The sequence below is a fragment of the Sinohyriopsis cumingii genome, unplaced genomic scaffold (assembly GCF_028554795.1).
Source record: "Sinohyriopsis cumingii isolate HCF-2022 unplaced genomic scaffold, ASM2855479v2 utg000127l, whole genome shotgun sequence".
NCBI lineage: Eukaryota > Metazoa > Mollusca > Bivalvia > Unionida > Unionidae > Sinohyriopsis > Sinohyriopsis cumingii.
The window spans coordinates 2,887,674-2,912,238 of NW_028315871.1; the positions used below are offsets into that span (position 1 = coordinate 2,887,674).

At 33.9% G+C, this 24,565-nt stretch overlaps 1 protein-coding gene across 1 annotated transcript in view; it reads right to left on the reverse strand.

Annotated features, from left to right (window-relative positions):
- Positions 1-24,565, reverse strand: part of LOC149774846 (cell adhesion molecule CEACAM5-like) — a 131,484-nt gene that overhangs the window by 11,417 nt on the left and 95,502 nt on the right. The window contains exon 6 of the mRNA XM_089944659.1: positions 20,317-20,589. Within this exon, the coding sequence (XP_089800785.1) occupies positions 20,317-20,589 (273 nt within the window). The remainder of the gene's footprint in view (positions 1-20,316; positions 20,590-24,565) is intronic.

Sequence of the window (24,565 nt, forward strand, 5' to 3'; positions counted from 1 at the left end):
TGACTGATACTGTCATCATAAATGGAGAAGACACTAAATCCACTGGAGAAATCAATCATAAGTCCAATCATGGAGGTGTTTTCATCAGATCATAGGATTCATTTATTAGGCATAATTATTGTCCACATTGAAGAAGACATAAGTTTCAATGTCATGGCCAGAGAAAGAAAAGTCTAAGAACCTTTAGATGTAAATCTGTTCTTGCTAGTTCAGGAAATAATAAATCCCTAATACTTATGACCTTGGATGTTAACCCATCATTAATTTAGATTGTTCCCTCGATCAAGATTATTCCAACAATTGTCTCCACTACATGCACAGGAATTCCAAAGACATTCATGTATCCAGAGCAACTAGTCTTCCCACATGCATTGAGCAGATGAAAACTGTCAACTCTAGAAAATTAAACAAGAATGGATATCAAGGTTCCAGATAAACATACCACCAGGCTGTTAATGCAGCTGATGGTATGGACATCACCCTTATTAGAGTCAGTCTTAGTATGACAAGTTGTGGTTTATGCCTACTGTCTTCCACTATTGCCACCCATGTCATTATGGGAATTGAAGCAGCAGGTCTAGTGTGCAGATGGGCAGGGATTCTAGTCATGCTGATAATCTGACATAAACAGGTTAAAGAAACACATACAATATATGTGTGCTAGCACATGCCGAACATAATGCCTGAAGGCTCTAAAAAGGTGAGCACACTGCCAAAGAAGAACAATATCACCAGATACAAGGCTAACATTCACTCTTGGTCCCCAAAATACATGTTGCTAAGATGATTGACAAAATCAAGCATTGTCCGAAAGAGGCATGCATTGCTTTCACAAAGCCAAACAGAAAACTTGCTAAGAATTAAAAGTAGAATATAGGAAATTTTATGAAGAACTCCCTGATATAATAATGCTATAATTCAGAATGCACCAACTTTAATATGAATAAAAATAAGACTCTCTTTTATGATGTAACCAAGAACTCTTTATCCCTATCTACTTTAATCACTAGGCAATGTTTGGAAGAAAAGATCTCACCCAACATAAGTATATTCTCTTATCAATAAACATATGGCCTTATGTGCAAAACACTTAATGTTGACTAGCGATAAGATCTTCATCATAACTGCTTTTACCTGTGAATTGATATCAAGCTCTTGTGTGCCGGTATGTCATGTGGATAAATTTTGGTTAAGGAGATAAAAATCTCCACATGACAATAATGAAAAGTTTGAGTTAAATCAATTTTTCTTAACTTGTAAAAACTAGGGCAGAGGGCACTTTACCACATAGGAGTAGCTCTTTTTCTACCTTTCTAATTACCTCCCACATAATACAATATAATGCATGCAACATCTTTCTTTACAAAAAGCACAGCTATTAAGAACTTTTTGGTTTAAGAAACTGTAATCATATTGCATTCACAGATTGCATTTAATAAGCAGCAGGCAAATCAACAATACAGTCCTGTACTGTGTGTACTCCGGTACAATACCGGCGACTTTCATGGTGGACCGGGGCAAAAATGAGTAGCAAATCTTTCTGGCCAGCTGGAATTTTAGGCATATTAAAAACATTTAATTTTCAAATTTTATGCTGTTTTAAAAGAAGTATGCAGCCTTGAATACATCCATCTAGTTCTGCTACTGACGTTATCCAAAAAGGTTTAAACTCTGACCTTATTAGAGTTCAAAATTGGGCACAACGAAATAAGATGGTAATTAATGAAGGTAAAACAAAATGTACGATTTTGGGGACCTCACACAAACTACACAAGTTTGGGAAACCAGAAGTCTCACTTACAATAAATAAGCATCCATTATAAAACATTAAACATGAAAAGCTTGTAGTTGTGTCTTCAGATAATAATTTGCAATGGGATGACTACATTGACAAAACAATGTCATCCAAAACTGACCTACTCAGCAGAAAAATAAAAATATTTACCTAATATCGAAACTCGCAACTGATACTACAATTTATATACATGTATTTTTCCAGCTGCTCAGCTGTATGGAGAAACTGCCGAATTTCAGCTTGAGAGGATTTTTAAACTTCAGAAAAGGGCATCACACTTAATTTTAGATGCAACTATTGATCATCCCTCAAAAGCATTGTTTTCAGAACTAACATGGTTAACAATATATCACAAGGCAGTTCTTATACATAAATGTCTACATGGAACTACACGATAGTATGTTCAGGATTTATTCAGGTCTTTTTCAACACAATACCAGTTGAGATCAATATCACATGGAAACCTTCAAGCACCAAAAGCAAGAACAGAGCAATTTAAAAAGAGATTCCAATTCTCTGGTACAGTTCTGTGGAACAAGCTTCCACTTCATGTAAAATCTATTGAAATATTAAAGTATTTAAAATAGAGATATCAGAGTATGTATGTGTTTCTAATAGATAATGGAATTTAGTATTTTAACACTAATCATATTAAAATAAACAGTACTTACTTTCTATCCTCATATAATGCACATTATTACACTCTTCTTAAGAGGGTCACAAGGGAGAATAGTTTTTTACTTGAGTCACCCTCTTTAAATAAGTATTATTATTATTATTATTATTAATGTTATTAAAAACCAAGTGAAACATAAATAATGGTGAATTTTTTCTGATGACAAATCATGAATCTAGGTGATATAAGAGATAAATAACTCAATTTAATCTGCTTCTAATTCCAAACAAAGACTTTCTACATCAATGCAGTGTCTGAAGACGCATACAACTTGTGATTCCCAACATCAGCATGTTGAGATATTTGTATGCCTGTATGACATCAGAGGCTAAAAAACTAAACACAGCAAAGGAAATTAAACCTAGGTACTCAAAAGGGATACAACATAATAAAATGAAAATGATAGCTGGGTTACAGAATTAACTTGAAATATGGTATGATAATGCTCTTATAGTATGTACAGTTCAAAATCATGAAAATCATTCATGATACTGAGCTGAACTAACTATAGCTATTCAGCTTCATTCTGCTGATGTGGATGCATTTGATCCAGTTCCAGTAAATTACTGCTGGAACTCATCTTTCCACAGACCTAATGACATGAGCAGCTGTACATTGGATAACACAGAGTCATTATTGGAGGTCAGGTCTAGTTCTGACACTATCATAGTCATGGATGAGGGAACTGATGTTCATTCAAATTATAATTCAGACTGGTAATGAATGGTTAGATTATGATGCCCAGCCTCTATGTTATATATGGATATAGATCAACCAGACAGAGAGAATCATTGTTCTGGTTAGTAAATAGCAATCATTTATTTGTATGCTGCATCAAATAAAATTTAATAAATTGGACACATGATATATATATATATATATATATATATATATATATATATATATATATATATATATATCTTATTGTGTGTTTTTCATGATGTTCCATTTTTTTAATTATATAAATAACATTACTAAGGGCTAAACCGAAATTGCAAGCTCTTAAGCTGATATCATGCAAGCTAGTATTTGGAACCTTATGGCAAGCTTGCACTGAATAAACTGTCAAGCTTGCAAAATTCTTTATTGCAAGCTTGCACAATACCACACAAAAGAAATAGTGCTTGCTTGCACAAGCTTAAATTATGGACAAAAAACAAGCTTGTGCAAACCAAAGTTCTGTTAAGCTTAATTTGTGCAAGCTATTAAATTCAGCACAAGCCTAGGTCCATAGCTATAAAAATATAGCATACAAAAATGACATATACAGACCATTCAAGAATACTCTTTGTGATGATACAATTGTTGTAGTTGCAATATAAAGGAGGTTATTATGTAATATAATCTGAATAAACTGAAAACATGATGCTACAATTTTTTTTTATTGACTCTTAATCGATCTCCATGCAGCTGCACATTTCTGATTGATGATATGTTTGAATACGGCATCAGTTAGGCATGGTTCACCATTTGGTCTTTTGCAAATACGCAGAACATACTGCTTCACAGAAGACAAAACTACTGCTGGCAGTGGAACAGATGCTTTGTCATCCTTTTTGTTATGTGCACCCTTTTCTCCAAGTACACTGGATGTTGCCAGCCTATCTCTGGTGAAAAACATATCCAGAAGAGCAATAACAGATTTTCTTGGATTTCCATTTGCTTTATGATTTGCTTGGGACAGCTGGGGCTGGGTTAGGTAAACATCACAGTCGTCCACAAGCTTAATCTTGGGATTTCGACTGCTCTGAAAAATAAGAGATGTAATAAAATGTAAACTTAACAATAATTGCCAAATAAAATGTAAACTTAACAATAATTGCCAAACAAGCCTCCACCTTATACAGATTATTCTCATTATTGTGTGCTTCAAGGAAAAGCTTCACAATATACTGATAATGTAAGCAAGCAAATGTTTCACTTCAACAAAGTTATGATTTTCAATCAGATCTTATGCAAGTAGCTTATACTCTGAAATGTACAGCTTGTCCTCATATTAAACCTGTGAAATGTACAGCTTGTCCTCATATTAAAGCTGTGCAATGTACAGCTTGTCCTCATATTAAACCTGTAAAATGTACAGCTTGTCCTCATATTAAACCTGTAAAATGTACAGTTTGTCCTCATATTAAACCTGTGGAATGTACAGCTTGTCCTCATGTTAAACCTGTGGAATATACAGCTTGTGATGACTTAAATCTACCTTGGGACAAAAAGCAGCAATTTTTTCAGGTATGAAAGATTTTAATGTCTTTTAAAAAAAAAAAAATCTGTGTGTGACAATAATTAGGAGTGCATTAAACAAGGACAGCACAGTTTTAACCTACAAATGTACTAAAAGTAAACTGGCATGAACAGATAGATACCTACTTCACTGTTAGCAGTCATCCTAAAGCTTCTCTCGTCCTGTAATACAACAATACTGTATGAAAAACATTGACTAATGTTTATTATCGATTAATTATTCAGTTCCTTGCATTTTTTACTTTGGGAAAGAACTTTTTCTCTACCTTTTCATTTATTTAAGTTTATTAATCATGGATTTGGTATTCACATTATATATTTCACATTAGTCCATTGCCTCAACTTAAACATCTTGAAAATGTTCTACCAAATCCTATTGAATAAATAATGTAAATCTTGCTATTAATACAATAGACGAGTAACATCTGGCAGGAAAAGGAAATATGTAACAATTTCTTGCTCTCATTTACTTTACTGCCATTAAAAGGACATGGAATGTTCTAATTTGCCTGATTTGGTCTGAATATCGGCTCACCATTCCCCGTATAAGAACTTGTGTACTTACAACTTTAACTGAACGTGTCTCCACCAGTTATACTAACAACCATAAACCATAAACTTATTACTGGGTAAAAATGACAACAAGATTAAAAATAAATCATATCCTACCTCAAACACACTGGTCAACAGCTTTAAGAAGTTATTATTTGTTGGTGTTGCTGCAGGTAAACCTGGAAGAAATGAAATATGATCCTCTGCAGAAAAGAAATCCATAGAATTTGTCAAGTTTCACCCAAAAGTGCAATTTTCTTTGTGGCTAGAAATATCATTGTAATATAGAATAATTTGCCTTAAATAAATATCAAAGCATTAACATACTTCAGTCTTCATTGAACGACCTGAAATATTTAAACATTTACACTGTTCTTTTCTAAATACAACTTTAACAATGTAGAAGGGCAGGGCATTAGGTTTTAAATTATATCATTTGAATTTAACACCATTTTCAACATGACAGACTATTAAATGGCAGTTACTGATGAAAGAAGAACCACCAAGCCATGGCTAGGAATTAATTACTGATGCATTTAAAATTTCTATTAGCATATGTTATATGCCTAAATTATAAAATAAGTAAACAAATGTGCTAATTTGTTTTACCTGGTAGCATTGTTGTGCCCGACTCAAGTATTTTAACTTCTAGTTTCAGCCTGGACAGTTCTTCCTTTAATTGTCTGTTTTCATCTTCAAGCACTTGATTTTTCAAGTGCATATCATTATATTGTTCTTGCCATGTTTGTAGTGTCTGATAAGAGTTACCAGGAGACCTGTAAAGATCTTCAAGAAAGGAATAATTCTGAGGAGGGATATATGGCTGAAATGCAGTGTTTGCTCCATATAAATCTCTGTCTGCATATGTTGTAAAGTAATATCTTGTTCTCTTGCCTAATTCTGTGTTTTTATCTCTTGCCTCACTGGAAATTAACTGCAATGCAATGTTAGGTTAGTTATTCTTGGAAGTTTCTGTGCTGAGTGTATTAATTGTTTCTCTCTCCAAATCTAGTGTGTCTTTTCCCACATGCTGATTTCTGTCATCTCTATATGCATTTCCAATAGATACATGTGACTCAAATTCTGAAATAATAATAATAATAATAATAATGAGGACATTGTATAGCGCCTAATCTTTAGAAGCTCTAGGCACTTTACAATGTTAGACAACACCTGTAACATAAAAACAAAATACATATATAATGATATGATTACAAAAAACAAACACCATGAAATTAGAAGAAAAAAAGAAAAAAACATGCTGAAAATATTTAAGGTAGGAAACATTATTAGGTCTTTAAGTTTGTTCTTGCAGTCAAAATAGGTGCGTTTTAAGAGTACTATTGAATGGGATCACTGTGTCTTTGTGTCTAAGTTCAGTGGGCAATTCATTCCACGTTGCTGGGCCTTGGTATGCAAAACAATGTTGTCCATATGATTTCGTTTTCATAGTGGGATTAATGAGTATACAATTGTCAGAAGAGGAGCGTGAGTATCTTGCTGTTGTGTACACATGGGTGAGGTCGGATAGGTATGTTGGACTGGAGTCCATCAGTGAAACATAGCATAGAGAACAAATTTTGTTTGATTCTGGATCAAATGGACAGCCAGTGTAGAGTACAGAGCAGCGGGGATGTGTGCTCTGTTGTGGTACTCTAAGGATGATCTGAGCAGCCATGTTTTGAACTTTTTGAAGTTTCTGGAGTAGATATTGAGATGAACCAGACAGAATTGAGTTACGATAGTCCACTCTTGAAAGTGCTAATGAACACCCAAGTGTTTTAGTGGCATCAACTAAAGGTTCCATACTGACTGTGTGAAATTAATGTTGGTGTTGCTGATATTTATTGTTTGAGGTAAAAGATGTGAATGAGAAAGTCTTTGTGTTGTGATCAGAATGGCCTCAGTTTTATCATCATTCATCTGCAGCTTGTTACATGTCATCAATGATTTCACATCAGAAATGCACCTCTATACACCTTGGATGGTAGCATCAACTTCAGTTGGGTGGCTAGATTTGTATATTTGGGTGTCGTCAGGGTACAATTGGTGAGACACTGGATGATGATCCATGACACTTGAGAGTAGCTGAGTGTATAGAATGAAGAGAACAGATCCAAGAACAGACCCCTGTGGAACACCACAACATAGATCAACTGGGTTGGAGTGTATTCCATTTGCAGACACAATTTGTGTCCTGTTGACGAAGTAGGACTTGAACCACAGTAAGGCTGTATCATGAATGCCAAATACATGCTGGAGATGGTGAAGTAATATATCATGGTCTATTGTGTCAAATGCTGCAGACAAATCAAGGATAGTGAGGACTAATCTTTCCGCTATCCAGCGCAGAGAGAATGTCATTAACTACTTTTAGAAGAGTAGTTTCAGTTCTGCGGCAAGGGCGATATGCAGATTGTACATTGCTAAAAAGACTGTTTGAATTCAGATGAGACACAAGCTGGGATAGAACAACGTTCCTAAGATTTTTATATGAATCAGAGATTAGAAACCGGTTGACAGTTCTTTAAATGATTATGGTCGAGTGTTGGTTTCTTCAGCAGAGGATTTACAATGGCAGTTTTGAAAAATGATGGGAATTACCTGGATGAGAGAGAGGTATTAATAACATTAGTTAGTGAAAGCAATACTGGATCTGAGCACTCAAGCTGCAATGATGTTGGAACTGGATCAAATTCACATGACTTTGGTGCACCCTTTATTACAATTGTAATTACTAAATCCATAGAGACAGGTTCAAATGCTGCTAATGGTTACTGCTGAAATTCTGTATCCCAACTGTATGGTGACGATGAGTCAACTGAAATTGTGTTGTCAAACTTATCTCTATTGGTTTGTACTTTGTCATGGAAGAAATCTGCAAACAGGTCCGGAAGGTCGACTGGAGCAAAGGTAGTTGGAAGTGGTGTACAGTTTTTCATTGACATTAGCTTGTTAGTAATCTCAAAGAGCTCTTTGCAGCTGGAACTTTCCATGATCTTAGTACTGTAGTGGGCTGATTTCGTTGCATGCATTATATTTGTGACATTCTTGTTAGCTGCTTCATAGATTTGCTTATGAATAGTGAGTGTGGTGGAAAGCCAAAGACTTTCAGCTTTACGGAGGTCTCTTTTAGCAGTGCGAAGCTGGTCTCTAACACTGCTATACCATGGAGAACACTTTTGAATCGATACTCTGCGCTTGGTGGCTGGGGCATGTTTGTCGAGCAAGGAATGCAGGCAGTTATTGAGTTGTTCTGCTGTAGGAGGTAAGCAAGTTGTGAGGTTTGCATGGATGTCATGCATTAGTTTGGTTCTATTTATCGTAAGGAGGTTTCTCTTTGTAGCAAATAAAGGTGGACGGTTAGGGACTGATACGTCAAGATGGCATATAATGCAGAGGTGGTCTAATGCAAGGTCATGGGATACCAGGGAGGACCGTAGAATATTATCATCAGGTCTATGAAGAATCCAGTCTAAAATGTGACCATGTTTATGGGTGGGTTGGTTAATTGACTGTTTGAGGTTGAAAACATTAATGGACTCTAGGAGTTTTGATGTATTTGGGTTCTGGGACAGTCAAGTGAAAGTTGAAATTGTCATGAATAATCAGATTGCCACCTATCGAATTTCCATACTCCAGGAGATTCGGAAACTGCTCCAAAAAGAGAGATTCAGTCTGCTTGTTTTTCTACTAGGAGGAGGGTGGTAGAGGCAGAAAAAATATACTGACCGTTGTTCCAGTGTGAGTGTGGTTTGGACTAGTTTAAACAATGTGTGGTAGAAATTGAAAGTTGTGGTGTGGTTAAGATGTTTGATCATGGAGTTCTTTGTGGTGACCACAATTCCACCTCCGTGAGAGTGGTGGGGGAACAACTTGATGCATTAACCAGTGGGTGTTATATCAGCGCACTTGGGCTCATCGCCTGATGTTTTAAGCCATGTTTCTGTCGGGAAAAAAAACGTCGATATTCTGATTGTTGATAAAATTAACTATTTCAAAGCACTTTTCCAGTGGTCCTACTGATTGGGCATTGAATAATGCAATACGCAGTGGTATCTCTTGGATAGTTGACACAAAGGTTGACGATTTAATAGAGATTTGAATTAGGTTATCTAAATTAATGGCTGAAGTTTTAAATGGTTGAGCCATAAGGGGGGGTGGAAATGTCACAAAGACATCTATTCTGTCCTATCTTTTCTGATTGTTGACTACCTCTAATTTGTTTCTGTCTAACTCGTTCATCCTTCTTTTCGTTCTTCCTTCTTTCCTCTTCATGTCTTTCCTTATCATTTGCTGAAGAATTTTTTGTCATGTCCTCCTTCCTTTTTCTTTTTTCAGTTTTATCAGCTTCTGAAAACAAGAGCAAAATAATCCTGACACAATGAACTAATTGCAATTACTTAAATCCTTTAACAGGAATTTTTTTATGATCTGGCCAATTTGAGAACCCTTTCCTAATGCACTGATGTCTAAACAACCATGTCAAAGTTTGAAAGAAAAGGCAGAAAAGTACTGAGGCCAAACAGGAAAATGTAATTCAATTAATTATAGGCAGTACATTCAACATTCTGACTCACCTGCTTTCAGAACTTGTTTGAGGGTTCATGTCCATCACAATTCTGACCAAGGTTTATGGAGAATGGATGAAAATGTGGTTTTTATGTAAATGAAACAAAATATAACAAATCTCAGCAATTCAATTGCAATGATTTGTCACATTGATTTAATATAATTGATGTATTATGTTTACTGCACTGGAATGTTTCACACTGCACCATCTCAGCCTGAAGTTGTTGCTTGTCTTTCATCATCTTTTCCAGGTCTTTCTTCGACTCTAAAACAAACCAAAAAAAATCTTATAGAATCAACAATGAAAATCATTGGTTTCACATAATCAAGTTAGTATTTTTTCTGGGTATCTGATATGAGCTTTTATGATCCTGCTTGTGAAATTTGACCTTTCAAAAATCAACAAAACTATATATGTATATTTAGTGCTTTTAAAAACAATCAAAGTATTGACAACTTAAAATTATTCTTAATTAAGAATTTAAAAGAATATCATGAAGCCACTTATATTCTGGAATGTTTGGGATTGAATTTTAGACCTGTTAAAGTTATATATCTGATGTTTGTAAAAAAGTTATGAAATTGTAATATGGTTTGCCAATAATGGTTCCAAATACCGACACCCTTTTGCAGAGTAACATTTTCGAGACATTAGAATAGCTCCAATGAGGTAATATTCTGTAATGCAACTTCAAATTTAAATAAAATTTGTCTATTTCTACTTTAAACTTACCGCTGATCTTGGCAATCACTCCTTTTAAAGACCATACTTTGGCAAGTTGGTGGTTATTTCTTCTCCCAGAAAATACTCATTCGAAGGCTTCCTAGGTTCCTTCACTATATTTAGGCTATTCAAGCTGGTTGTATCATCAACCCAGTCAATGCAACAGTAAACAGTCGAATTTGAGTCATTATGAAGCCTAATAGATATATTTTTCTAAACAAATATTCCAATCTCTTCCAAGTATGAAGCAGGTTCAGTTCTCAAATTGCAGCAGCAAGTTCCACCCATCCAATGAAATGCTGCAACAATCCTCAGGATCTTTGTTGCTGATGCATAATTAGTGAACCTGATCAGCTTCCTTTGGTATGTCTGTTGATTTTAATTAAACTAAATGTCATTGCAGACTTTTATTTTCTTTATGGTTATGTGATCACAGTTGCTCTGAAAATTATTAGTGCATATCTTTTATACTGTAAATTGTGAAACAAATAAATAGAAGAATCACAAATAACAATCTATAATTTATAATTATATGGAAACACCAAAACATCGTAGGATTTTCTCAGGGATCATAATGTGTGCTACTTGTGATCTGCTTGCTAAATGTATTGTCATGAATATGACACAGTTCAATGGAAAATATGGTTGCCATAAATGCAAACAAGAAGGTAATGTTATCAAAATTGGTAATGGACATGCACGGGTGTTTCTGTTTGATGCTGCATTGATAGATGGTCCAAAAAGGAGTCACTCTTTGTTTCTAATGGTGAAGATGCATTCGCAACCTCTTCTCCAATCTGCAGTCAAAGGAGCATCTTGGTGGGTTAACATTAATACTGACATTATTAGGTGGTGCTCTACAGTTTATTATTTTGCATAGGGTGTGAATTTTAAAGAAAAAGAATTTCCCCGGCTTTCCTCACTGGTTATAATGGCTATTTAAAAAAGACCTTGTATAGCTTAGGTATAATTCAAAGAACCTTTAATTCCCCTTATTTTGGTTTATGATTGATGGGTGTACTATGGGTTATAGAGTATACAGTTTGGCCTTACTCCAGATGTGCATCTTTCAAAAAAAGTGCTAGCTCCTGTGTGACTTTGTCATTTTCACTTCCTGAACTTCAGAGGAAAATTGTATTAAAAAAGAGCCAATAATTTTTTTTACCTTTTATATACTTGGTAATTAATTCATTGCACTTTCAGAAGGTGGTATTGTCTAGTCTGCCAAAATTAATTTTCCCTATTTTAATAGCTATGTATAGTGTACTTTAGACTAATCCAGGCTGATCTTTTTAGCACAAGGGAGCAGTCAATTTAGTTAGCAGTGCGCTTAAATCATGTACAATTTCCAAAAGTACAATATCCAAAGAAATATCATCCACATTACATTAATGTAGCATATAGTTATGCCAACATTCTCTCCAATGTGTACGTTTTAAATGCAAACAACTTCACCTTATATACATCACTCTCTCAAAAGTACATAATAACTGGTAAGCGTCCCCTAATGGAACAGCGATAGACCACATTAATACTGTACTACTGGGGATAGTGAGACGACTACATGTACTTTTACTGTGGTTTGACCCAAAATTTTGAGCTGAACAACTTTCAGTGTCAGATTTGGTGGAGGTTGCAGATCATCGACTGTTAAGCATACAACCACCCTACTTTGTTCACCAGCATCCAAGGAGCATTAAAGATCATGCTCAATACTGGAAGGCATCAGAGTGCAGAGCCTGGCTGTTCTTTTATTCAGTACCTGTTATGTTTGGGATTTTGAAGAAGGAAATTTTTCAGCATTATTTGCTACTCATTGACTCTATATTTATATTGAACCTGAATTCACTATCTCATGATTAGCTACTATGTTAATTCTCTGTATTGTATGGTGAAAAGCACATGTCAGCAAATTAACATCAGATACTCAATTCCAGACACTGTAAAACAACTTGGATCATTATGGGTGTATTCAGATTTTGTATATGAATGCATGAATGGTAAATTGATAAATCTTTTTCATGGAACACAAAAATGTGTTGTGCAGATAGCAACTGCCATATCAGCTTTACTTAAATTACCAGTTCTTGCAGAACAGATTAAAAAAGAAATCACTTTAGGATACTTTTACTGTAAACCTACAAGTACTAAACACCATTACACAGTTACAGAAACTATATCTAATGGCATATACATGATAGGTGGACAACGCTTGTACAATTTGGAAGGAAAATATCACTCTGCTTTAGCTTTGAAACTGAAGAACTCATTAGGAAACTGTTACAGTACATGTACATATTTTATAGAATTGTATTGAATGGTGTTTTATGTCATTGTATTAGATATAATGCAAATTACAGGAATTATTACACTGTTATGTACTTTTCACAGAATACTATCTGTCATGGGCAAATTATTTTCTTTGTTAAATGTTGTCCTCTGCATTCATGCAGAATTGGTCAGTGCCAGCACTGCTTCGCTACATATATGGCCATCATTTTAAAGACAGACTTAGATGAAGAGTGCATTTTCACCCAGGGTAACACAGACTTTATAAAGTCAAAATTAACAAACATAAGATCTGTGATTGTGACAAATACTTGCATAGCAGTACCTGTTAAAGATATTATTGAGTCAGTTGTGTGTGCAAACATTGTTAATCAAACACTGTCTGTGTCAATGAGGCCTAATAACATTGAAAGTGATTAATACAAATCTTTGAAATTTGTATGTCACTGTGTCTTTTCTTTTACCTTATATTTTGACATTCAATGTGTTTTTCAGCATGCTCAGGGTTAAAGTAATGCATTATTCAGGCATCAGCTTATCAAAGAATATGTCATATTCTGTATCTACCAGTTCTGTGTATGCATACAAGACGATATATAAGGACTGGTTTTAATGCCACAAATAAATATGCTGGAAATGAAATGGTCAATAAAATGTATTGCTTGAAGTTTTTGACTTTGTTAATCTTTCATGAATATGTGGAAGCTTGTGGTTTTACAAGCTTGTGCAGGCTTGTGGTGTTTGCAACCATTTGTAAAAACTGCAAGCTTGCAGATGCTGGCAAGGAAATTGTCAGAGATGGTACCATGCTTGCGCAAGCTAACACATATTCATTGGAAAGCTTATTTTGATGATGTAAGCTTGCTGAAACCTTGTGGCAAGCTAACAACAAGGATACATTTTGTTTGGGATAACATGTCTACCAGAAGTTACTATTAAGTCACAGACTGCCAGTTGGTGCATTTGGTTATGGACAATTACCAGTAGTATTTTCAGGTTACTGGTCCTGTGGGCTAATGGGATTTTGGGGTGAATTTCACACACAGATCATTTAACAGCAGTTTTGCATCTGACCTTCAAGAAATAAGCAATGAAGACACAGCTAGCACCATACTTAGCTCAATGTTTACTTGAAGAAAACCTTGCTGAAAAAATACAAGTACTAGCCAACAAATCTTAATCTCTTGCAGAAGATTATGAATCACTAGCCAATTAATCTGGACCACCAGTTACTTTAAGTAATCACAGATCTGCACAACTACAACTTTGCAATACTAATTTATGAAATAAAAACAAAGCAGTATCATTAGGGGGCACCATTCTAAAAAGATGCTATTTTTCTGTTATTGGGTAGCTTAGTGGACTCTCCACATTGACTACATTGCTCGGTTTTTAATTTCTATCACACTTAGTCAAAAAAAGTCAACGAGCACCTACTAGTGCAACCTAAAATGAAATATGTCCTGCAGTGCTTTCATACTGAATAACTCAGGAAATGCTTTATTCTGCTTCCTAGAGCAACCTAAAATGAAATCAACTCAACAGTATGTACATAATGAGCAACTCACCTGAACACCTATTCCACATTTTGAGCAGGAGTATATTCCACCTAGCCCTGCTTCTAAGCCTTTCAAAGTGAAGCTCATAACAATGGCTGATACCAGCCTACACAATTTTCAAGTACACCCAAATATTAGGAACCTTAGGGACTAATGCAACTATTAATAAAGTCATTTTTACTACAGGCCACTTCTGTAATGCGTAATACGATTTCTATACGTGAAGTGGGCATGTTCTTCATGCACTGGCCATGGAGAAAATAGTGCTTGAACCCAATCATTTATACTAGTACTATGAACATTACAAGTCATATGGTCTGTACTGTACTCACAAGTTCAGCCAATCGAATGCAAAAATGCCTCATGAATATGCATGTGTTTGACTCATTATCAAAGTCATTCAAGATTTTCATCATATAAGCTAATATTCTACATATGAATAAATTCAAAACAGGAATATATTCTGGTAAGAGTGGTAAGAATCTCACTCATTACAATCAGATGCAAGATCATTTTATGTGTAAATCTTGCTCATATTAAAACTATGTCAGGCCTTGTTTTTAAAATTAAGGTCCAAATTCCAAATCTAATCAAAATCAGATAAGCAATACCAAATACTTAACGTGAATTTTAAATGATGTTAACCTTGCCTTAAATGATAAAATGTAGGGTAAGGGTGTTCAGATAAGACAATGCAAAGCATCCTAAATTTATACCTTAACTATGATGGCTATCCCTTCCAACTTCTGACCATCCTGGAAAAAACTTTTGGCAATCAAGGAACAAAGATGATCAAATTATATTTCATCTTTTTTTAAAGGAGGGTTTGGGGAGCATGGATGCAAGGAAACATAACTTCATGATTATTTATATAATCTAATTATAATAGCCATCCCTTTCATGGCTTTGGACTTAATCAAGCCCGTACAAAATTTTCCACATGGAATGGATATGGAATCCATACATACTTTTACAGAAATATCCAAATAGACATTTCTATTCTATAGTTGAAGCACTCTTATTGATTTCAGTATATCCATATGGAAATGTTGTGGACTCTGTACGTACTCCGTATGGAAAATCTCATGGAATATGCTAATTAGTAAATGAGATCTGTAGGTTGTCCATATGGAATAAAATTAAAATTCCATATGGAATTTGGCTATAATCCATATGAAATTTGTGAATAATCCATATGGAATTTGGCAATACTCCATATGGAATTTGTGAATAATCCATATGGAATTGGCAAATGGTCCATATGGAATTTTTTGTAAATAGTTCATATGGAATTTGGTAATAGTTCATCCCGTACAAAATTTTCCAGGCATAAAAACTTAAGGCAGATTTCAGACGGGTTTTTGAAGCGCTTTGTCTAAACCATATAAAATCTGCTTCAGATTTTTATTAAACTGCCTAATGATTCTTGGACATTGGGAATCAATGATGAATATTCGCCATAAGTTTTCAAATGGCTCATAAATTTTATTTTGACAGACATTATCAAATAAGATTTAGGTTTTTCTTGTCCTCGTTTTCTTTCTCGCATACAAAGCCTAATCCATGATGGCATCACTTAAGTCTTTTTCATTTCACTGAAAAGTCTGGTGAGATTTCACAAATATTTGACTAAAACTTTTGTGAGATTTCACTACAATTTTGATCATAATAGTATTTTACTGAAGTTTCAGAAGTTTTTCATACATTTCAGATTAATCATGAATATGACTTATTAACGACCAAGGTGACATTAAGTTTGCATGATTTTTTTATACAAATGTTGTAATTATATGGGCTATTGGACAATTCAGCCCAAAGACAATTTGGCCCAACTTGGACCGAAAATAAGACAATTCAACTCAACTTAAAAGACAATTTGGCCCAACTCGAAAGACAATTCAGCCCAATTTTATAATACATGTACAACACACAATAGTTTTAACAAGCATTTATTTTTAATATATATTTTGTCAATTCTTAGGTAACTTAATTATTCATTCTCATTTTAATTAATTTGTAAAATAGAATAGGTAGAGAATAGACTATTAACAAATATTTCACTAACAAAATTACAAGTTATTCTCACCTGTGCCACATGTCCTGTGTTGCCATTGATGACAACAGTCACATTCCACATACATGGGTAGTGCATTGTTGGAATATACAAAGTACAGACACACGGTATAACACTATAACTCATAAAAAATAAATGTGCATTCGATTGGTTCTATATGTATATATAAGCCTATGTTAAACACACATTGCTCAAACAACGAATTCGAAGGGGAGAATCAATTAAAAGATGTAATAACAATTACTATAGCCTCTTTGAATATATATAATTAAGGACATCTATGAAGCCTGGGTGAAACATATGTTATAGGCATCAAGGGTCCTTGATTTTCTACTCTATTCGCCTATTAATAAAATAACAGATCGTCTAACAAAACAAGTAAGTATTCATTAAAAGGTAAGAAAGCCTTTGAAATATCCCTCTCAAGTAGGATTAGTGTTTTCAAGAGGTATGCATGGCCTCTACCCTTGTCACTAATTTGTAACAATATATCGTTTCTATTTTATAAAGCTATGTGCAATCGTGTGTGTCATATATGAAGCAGTGTTACAATTTGAAGCCTAAAATCAAATATATTAGTATAATATCTCATGTACGATGTTGCTACTCTTAGAAAAATGTAAACGTATTCTGTAGAATATTATCTGTTAAGTATTATTATTTGATAAATCAATATAGAAAATTTGACCAGATGACTTAAACTGAGAATGTCGTTGTGCAGATGCATATATTATTTTAGCATAAAAAATAAATGTATTTAAGAATTTCAATTAGAAAGCGCAATATATGTTAGTTTGTGTTCTCTCTCTCTCTCTCTCTCTCACACACACACACATATATATATATATATGTATCTTACATAGTATCTACTTGCTGTTTGAAGAAAAATATCTTTATACAACTATCGCAAAGTTGGGCCGAATTGTCTTTCGAGTTGAGCCAAATTGTCTTTTAAATTGGGCCGAATTGTCTTATTTTCGGTCCAAGTTGGATCGAATCATCTTGGGCCAAATTGTCTTTGGGCTGAATTGTCTACAAGTCAATTATATGACATCCAAGGCAAGAGATATGGGAGTTAATAATAATAATAAAATTAATAATAATACTGACTTTATTTAGAGAAGGTAACTTAATTACAGAGCTAATCTACCTTGAGACCTTCTATCTGTTATGTACAATATTTACAGTATATACAACATGAAGAATCTGGCTTGACATAATCTGCATGGAAAAAATTCAACTGTGAAAATAATGCAAAATTACAGAAAAGCATCCATTTGAGACATGAAAAGAACAAATACTAAAAGCCTACCATGTCATTTAAACTGCAACTTGATTTTTGATTAATGTACAAACTATGATGCTGTTGTGGTCTCTGAATTAGTTCATATATATATATATATATATATATATATATATATGGTTTTCCATAAGATTTGCCCACAAAAGAAGAACCAGAACAGACCTTTTCAGGACCTCTCACTTGCCTAGAAAAGATATACTCTCCTACATGACAAACGTTTATCATGATATAAGTACTCTTATTTTACACTGAACTCCAACACACCTAGAATATTTTAGATAATATACACAATAACGCCTCACGATACTGAACGATGATTATACATGTGGGCCAAGAAAATTCCACAAAGATATGACAATCTTTGATAGACATGGGTATTTTGCAGGAATTCCCACCAGAGATCTATATGTTGTCCTCCTTAAATTCATCCTGGAAGTTAATCAGTTTTGAGTTATCGAAATCATCCCAGTTCAATTCCTTGTCCTATTTAGCACGTTAGCCGGTAATGTAGAGCTGTTTATGGCACAAAAAGCAAAATGCTAGTCCTGGCGTTCAGTTTTCATACAGACTGACTAATTACACTCACATCGACTTTGCATTCAAGCTATTCTCTTTACCGCACATTTTTCAAATGATTATTCAAACTCGTTTCCCGCTCAAATCGTCATGTTTAGCATTCCCGTCAGTTTCTGTTATGCAACGATTCATTGGGCAAGTACAAACTTTTGACCAATCAGAAAGCTCTTTACAACGATCATCTGTTACAATATAAACAGAACAAATACTTGTTAGAAAGCTCATTGTGGAATGGGACCGGATTGAGCATTATTTAAAAACGTTTTGGAGACGATATTAAAAAAGGGTCCGTATCGAGGAAAATCAGATTCAGGTCAGGAAAAAAGTGAAATTCTGATTCAAAACAGAAAACAAGAAAATTTATTTGAGGGCAGTTAAATCCAGTTTAAGTTTTTAAAAAATACAACAACAATAAAAAAATTTGATAAAGAAATATAGTTCAGAAAGATGTGGAAAGAAGTTATTGTTCATAAAAAAAACAATACAATTACAGCTATCAGAAACAAGGAATATAAATGCTGCTGAAAATCAATCAAATTATACAAGAAACAAAAAATAAATTTTATTATATCTTATTGATATTTTTTTTACTAAAATGTCAATGATATTACAATCACAAAATATCACTATATTTTTGGAATTTTTGACAAACTTTCAGTGAAATTTCAATCACAAATTCCCACTGATATTTTCAGAAATGTTGGCATAGTGAGTGAAATTTCAATCACAAAATTTCACTGATATTTTCAGAAATTTTGGTAAAATCTCCTAAAATACCATAATTTTAGTGAAAAGGGACATTTTAGTGAATGTCAAGAAATGTTCATTAATTTTGCTGAAATTTAAGTCACATTTTCACTAGGGTATGATTTTGGTAGAGCATATTTTCTAGGAAGCCAACAAAATTACTTTTCAGAATAAACATTAGATCAAGCCCAATATCCACCTTGCACCAAATTTTCTAAGTCCAAACTTTCATCTACGCTTGTACTACCAAATATTAATTTTCTGATCAAGTTTATATTTTTGCTACTTTTTTGGTCATGTCTTTGTTTTTAAACATCTGTGGAAATAAATTAAAGAAAACTGACATACATGTGTTTATTCAAATTTATATGAGTATATATTCATCCTTCCACATCAGCTACACTGACATATACATGAACTCTAACTCCCACCAATATTTCTATTTGAATCAGATAGTTTAGGTTATTAATTCTTCTGAGAGTATTTCCCATGATGCTATAATACATGAGCCTGCTTTCCATATGGAAAAAAGTGCTTATGGATTAAAGTTGCAACTTTATTCCATATGGAATTTTCACTTACTGTGAAGTACTTATGGAATTGATATGGAATAAATTGTCTGATTCCATAATGTTTTCAGTCCATATCTCTTCCATATGGATTCCATAAGTATTCCATATGGAATCCAAGAGAAATTTCTGTATGGGAGACAAAACTCTAAACAAAATTTTTACCAATGATGACAACATCAATGCCTGTGGAAAAAATGATACCCTATATATCACCTAGACTAAATCAGGTATAACAAAAATAGTAATGGATTACCCCTCTCACAGTTATCCTTAACTTTCTTCTACATAACTGTTACCTTATTTAAGAATTAACTTTTGTCATTTGTAAAACGAATTTCAGTAATGCATAAACAGATCATATTTGTTATACTCCTTGTGTCTATGAACTAGAAAAAACATCCTGCATAAAACATGTTAAACAATCAAAGTCTAAAAAAGATGTCCAATAATACAATATGCATTACAATTAATGGATTCAAGATTACCTAAATTCATGCTGTCCTTTTATTTCGGGACAAACTTATCACTATTTTTACAGATGCAAGAAGAGAAAGATTGAAAATCCATTTTGAATATGAAATTAAATTATACTCATGAAAATATATATATTCCACTCTGAAATGATATACTTACACAGAACACTGATCCTGAGTGTATCTGTTGCCATCTGAGAAATAGATGATTGCCCAGTTGGATATAAAACATTGCTTGCTGTACAGGTATAGCTTCCGTCATTAAGCCTTGAAATGTAGGGAATCCTCAAGGTATCAGATGATGGTAATATTACTGTTCCATTTTTGGTCCACACAATGTCTGTCTGGGGATTGGCTGTCACATTGCATGCTATGCTGACATTATCTCCCTCTTCTACTTCCGTGTAGTCAATGAGGGATATTGTAGGTCCATCTAAAAATAAATTTTCATTATGACTTTTTCTCACTTAAGGAACAACACATAGATTTTATATATTTCTTTTCATTAATCCATAAGGAATATTATGCATTACATAATGTCAGTCAGATTAAGAATTTACAACCACATAATCTGTAATCAATATATTAAAGTTGTGTGATTCAGAGATGAAAAAGATTGCCAAAAATGATCAGGCTATTTTATTCAAATAAGTTTTTACTACTATACAATAATCCATTATTATATTTGTTCAATTAAACATAAACTAGGCCATTAATGAAGCAATTAGTATCCTCTGATTTTATTATATATTTGTATATGTTGATATGTATTCTCGTGGGTATGAAAATACTGTGGATGTAATGTTTGCCTGCTACTACTGAATTGCATTCGTTTTCATTTTGTAGCACATTTAGTCCCTAGTCCAAGCAAAATACTCCCTCATCCAGGTAGTACTTATGTACATCATCATCTCAGTATAATTTTTTAGTCACAGCCAACATATAGAATAGATTCCTCTTTTGACACGACATTTTTAGATTTCAAGTGCAATGATACAATACCTGCTACTATGGGTCTGCTGAATTTACCAGTAATAAGGGAGGCTGATGATCTCAATAAATTTGGCACAGAAACTTATATACGTGTTCACTAATGTAGGCTGGCAGAAGGTCAGTCCACATGCTATGGCACCACTATAGGGTCAAACGAAAAATGCTTTCACTCTGATGTGCCAAAGATCAAAGCTAAAAGTAGGAGACAACTGTAAGGCTACTTGAAACAAAATCATCCAAAGAGAAATAATTCAAGTAGGCCCATGATATGGTAATATCCTTAACTTTATGGGCTTTAACGCTCATGAAAGTAAGGTCCCTTTCAGTGAGGGACTGATATACTCTCTTTACTGTGAGGACAATCCATCTAGAAGCGGTGTCTGCAAAATGTCAGACAAACCTGAAGACACAGAAAGAGATGATACAAACCCTTTTGTATACCTTCAGAGGAAGCAAACAAAAAATAAAACCTCAAAGCCCTTAATGAGCAAAGGTGCCTATTTTGATCATTCCCATCACAGATATGTCTGAGACTAAAGATACCAAAATGAGCTTATGAGGTCTTAGCCAGAAGAGCCATTTTCAGGGACTGGATTTGGTTGGTCATGTGTGGAGGAACATAAACCATTCTTAAGCTTCTGAGAAGGAATGAAATCTGACTTCTCTAGGTTGGGAAGAAGACCAAAATGTGTTACCACAGGCACACCAGTGATACATACCAAATCTAATCTGATCAGAAATAGGCCTTTAGAGATTTCACAGGTAAAACCAATCAGTTGCAAGATCATCTCAATAACTAAGACCCTAATGATATAAACTTTCATACCAAATCCAGTCAGAAAAAGTCCCCTAGAGATTTACAATATTCACTCAATCATATTATAATCAAATCCATAAGGGATCTTCATGATATAAATCAGCCTAAACTCCAAACCAAGCATGATTTGGTGGACAGCCAATGGACAACTGATGCAAGAACACACCCTAATTTGTGATTTTAAATCAAGTCACACTACCATCATGACAGAAAATAATCGCCAATATGGATGGATTGCAAACATAAATCTAAGTGCAGCAGTCATTAGCAAGCATTCAGCATTCAATACAAAAATGTAGTGAATCACAATTCGTTAATTAAATGAATAAGACTTCAATGTTTCCAATCAATCTACCATAAATGTCACTTACATTAAAAAAGAAACATGATACCTTCCATATGATGCCTGTTTGACTTTGAATCATGTTACATATCAACCCACACAGCCACTATACAGGCCAAAATGATATCTACTCAGAATAGAGACTGGTCAACAGAGATTTCACCATATGCAGTTATGTCCCCTGTTTTCTTTTTGTTCCAGTGATATTTGTAAATATTTAGTTCACACAGCCTACAAATGGTGCATGTTAATGAAAATCATGGAGCATCTTATCATACTGAAAGTTATGGTTAACTCTAATTCTACATGATATGGTACAAGTGAAATGGTGTTTATTTAAAACTATAATATTTATTTGCATTTGTGATTTTAAAGATTAATTACAATTTTGCAGAAAATTAACCGATTCGGCCCCGATCCCATCTGTAGGCATGATGAGGCTGTACCCTACTTCCAAGCTCTGCAGTATCAAGGTCATTTAAGATACACCAACATGGGTGGTATGGAAAAAAAAGCAGACAGATATAGCTCTAAAATGATATCAAATAATCTGGATGTTCTAGTTGCACTACAAAATACAGAGAGAAAAACCTCATTTTTTGGACCCGGTTTTTTTTCACCCAAAATTCGCTCGAGATCGGAATGCGATTTTGGTTCCAGATTTTAGACCTTTTAGCCTCAGATCTAAGGCATACTGGTCTTAACTGCACACAGATAGGTGAACCTTTGCAAAAACTAGGATAAGGTGGGCATTTGGAATAAATTGCAGTCTCCATACAAAAATGATGGGTTCATTAAGCAAAAAAAAATAAAAAGAACTCACAACTTTTACCCTTCTGCTCGTGTGCAAGCAAAATAACCAATGGAAAATGATGTTTCTAATACAACTAGGTATTAGTCTCATGGAAAATCTGTTGACAGCCGATGTATTACGATGTACTCAGAAATAGCCACCCAAATGTCTTTCCTACACACATTTCAGGCAAAAACAACAAAAACCTCTGGGGCCGAATGAGTTAAGCCAATGCCACATGCACTAATTTTCTACATATCATAGTGAATGAATGTGAACTATGTTTAGAATACAGAATAGAATAAACATAATGTGGCCATATGGAATAGCTACGATGTCATAGCCTCAACTTTATTTGTTGGATTATATGCAAGGAATATGTTTAAAGTGTTATTATTAGGCTAAAAGAGCGCCTTGCTCCATTAACACGTATATGCTCATGTTAGTACCCTGTCCATGAGGCACGAGTAAGGGTACTAATATTAGTACTATATGGAATCGAGCTCATGAGCTGTGCTGCTACTTGACAGATGTTGTATTAGATAATGTATAAAAGCCAGTATAGTCACTATTCTGTATCACTTGATGTTTTTCAGTGAAATTCAACATATGATTAAATAAAAGAATGTTATTAAACTATGAACTTAATTAACTATTTTTTCTGTTGAATTTAATTATAATAATTTACTGTTCATTATTTTAAATTCATCGAAGTATGAACTGAAAAACTGCAAACTTTTGGTTGATCTGCTCTGTGGATCATACAGCCTGCACAGCATTTTTTGGGTTCATTGTCCATTGAATTAAAAAATAATATACAGTCAGTCCTTATATATATATTGTTAGATCTAGGTTTTCCAAATATGGCATACGTATCTTAAGTTGCCCCTCTTATTGGATTAGGAAACAACAGATTTGGGGCAATTTACTCCAACTTAATGAAGATAGCTCCTTGTTGATACTGTGAGAAAAATATCAACTTCCTTTGGTTTAGAATGTTGTAATGTAAGACATCAATGGACATTTTATACTACTTTTCTTCCAATATCTTGCATTATCACTGAATCAATTGACATGATTTTGTAACTGTGATGATGGAGACAGAAAAGATCCAGTATTACTTACTACATGAAACATTTGGTTTAGTATTTGAAAACGGTAATCATTAACTTGTAGATGATGTAACAAGACATCATTTGGGTCATTTACTAAAGATAATGATTACAATAAAAGACTCTCCAAATGAATAAGCACCAGCTTGAAATATTTCATTACCAAACAGAATTTTGTTACACATCAAAGTTTTGGTTCAGTATTTAAAAACTGTAATCAATGATTGGTTGATCATCTAACAGGATCACATTTTAAAGGACTCTCCAAATGAATAACATTGACTTCAATAATTTAAATCGAAAGAAATTTATTAATCCTTCTGTTACATTTTGTTTAGTGATCCTAATATC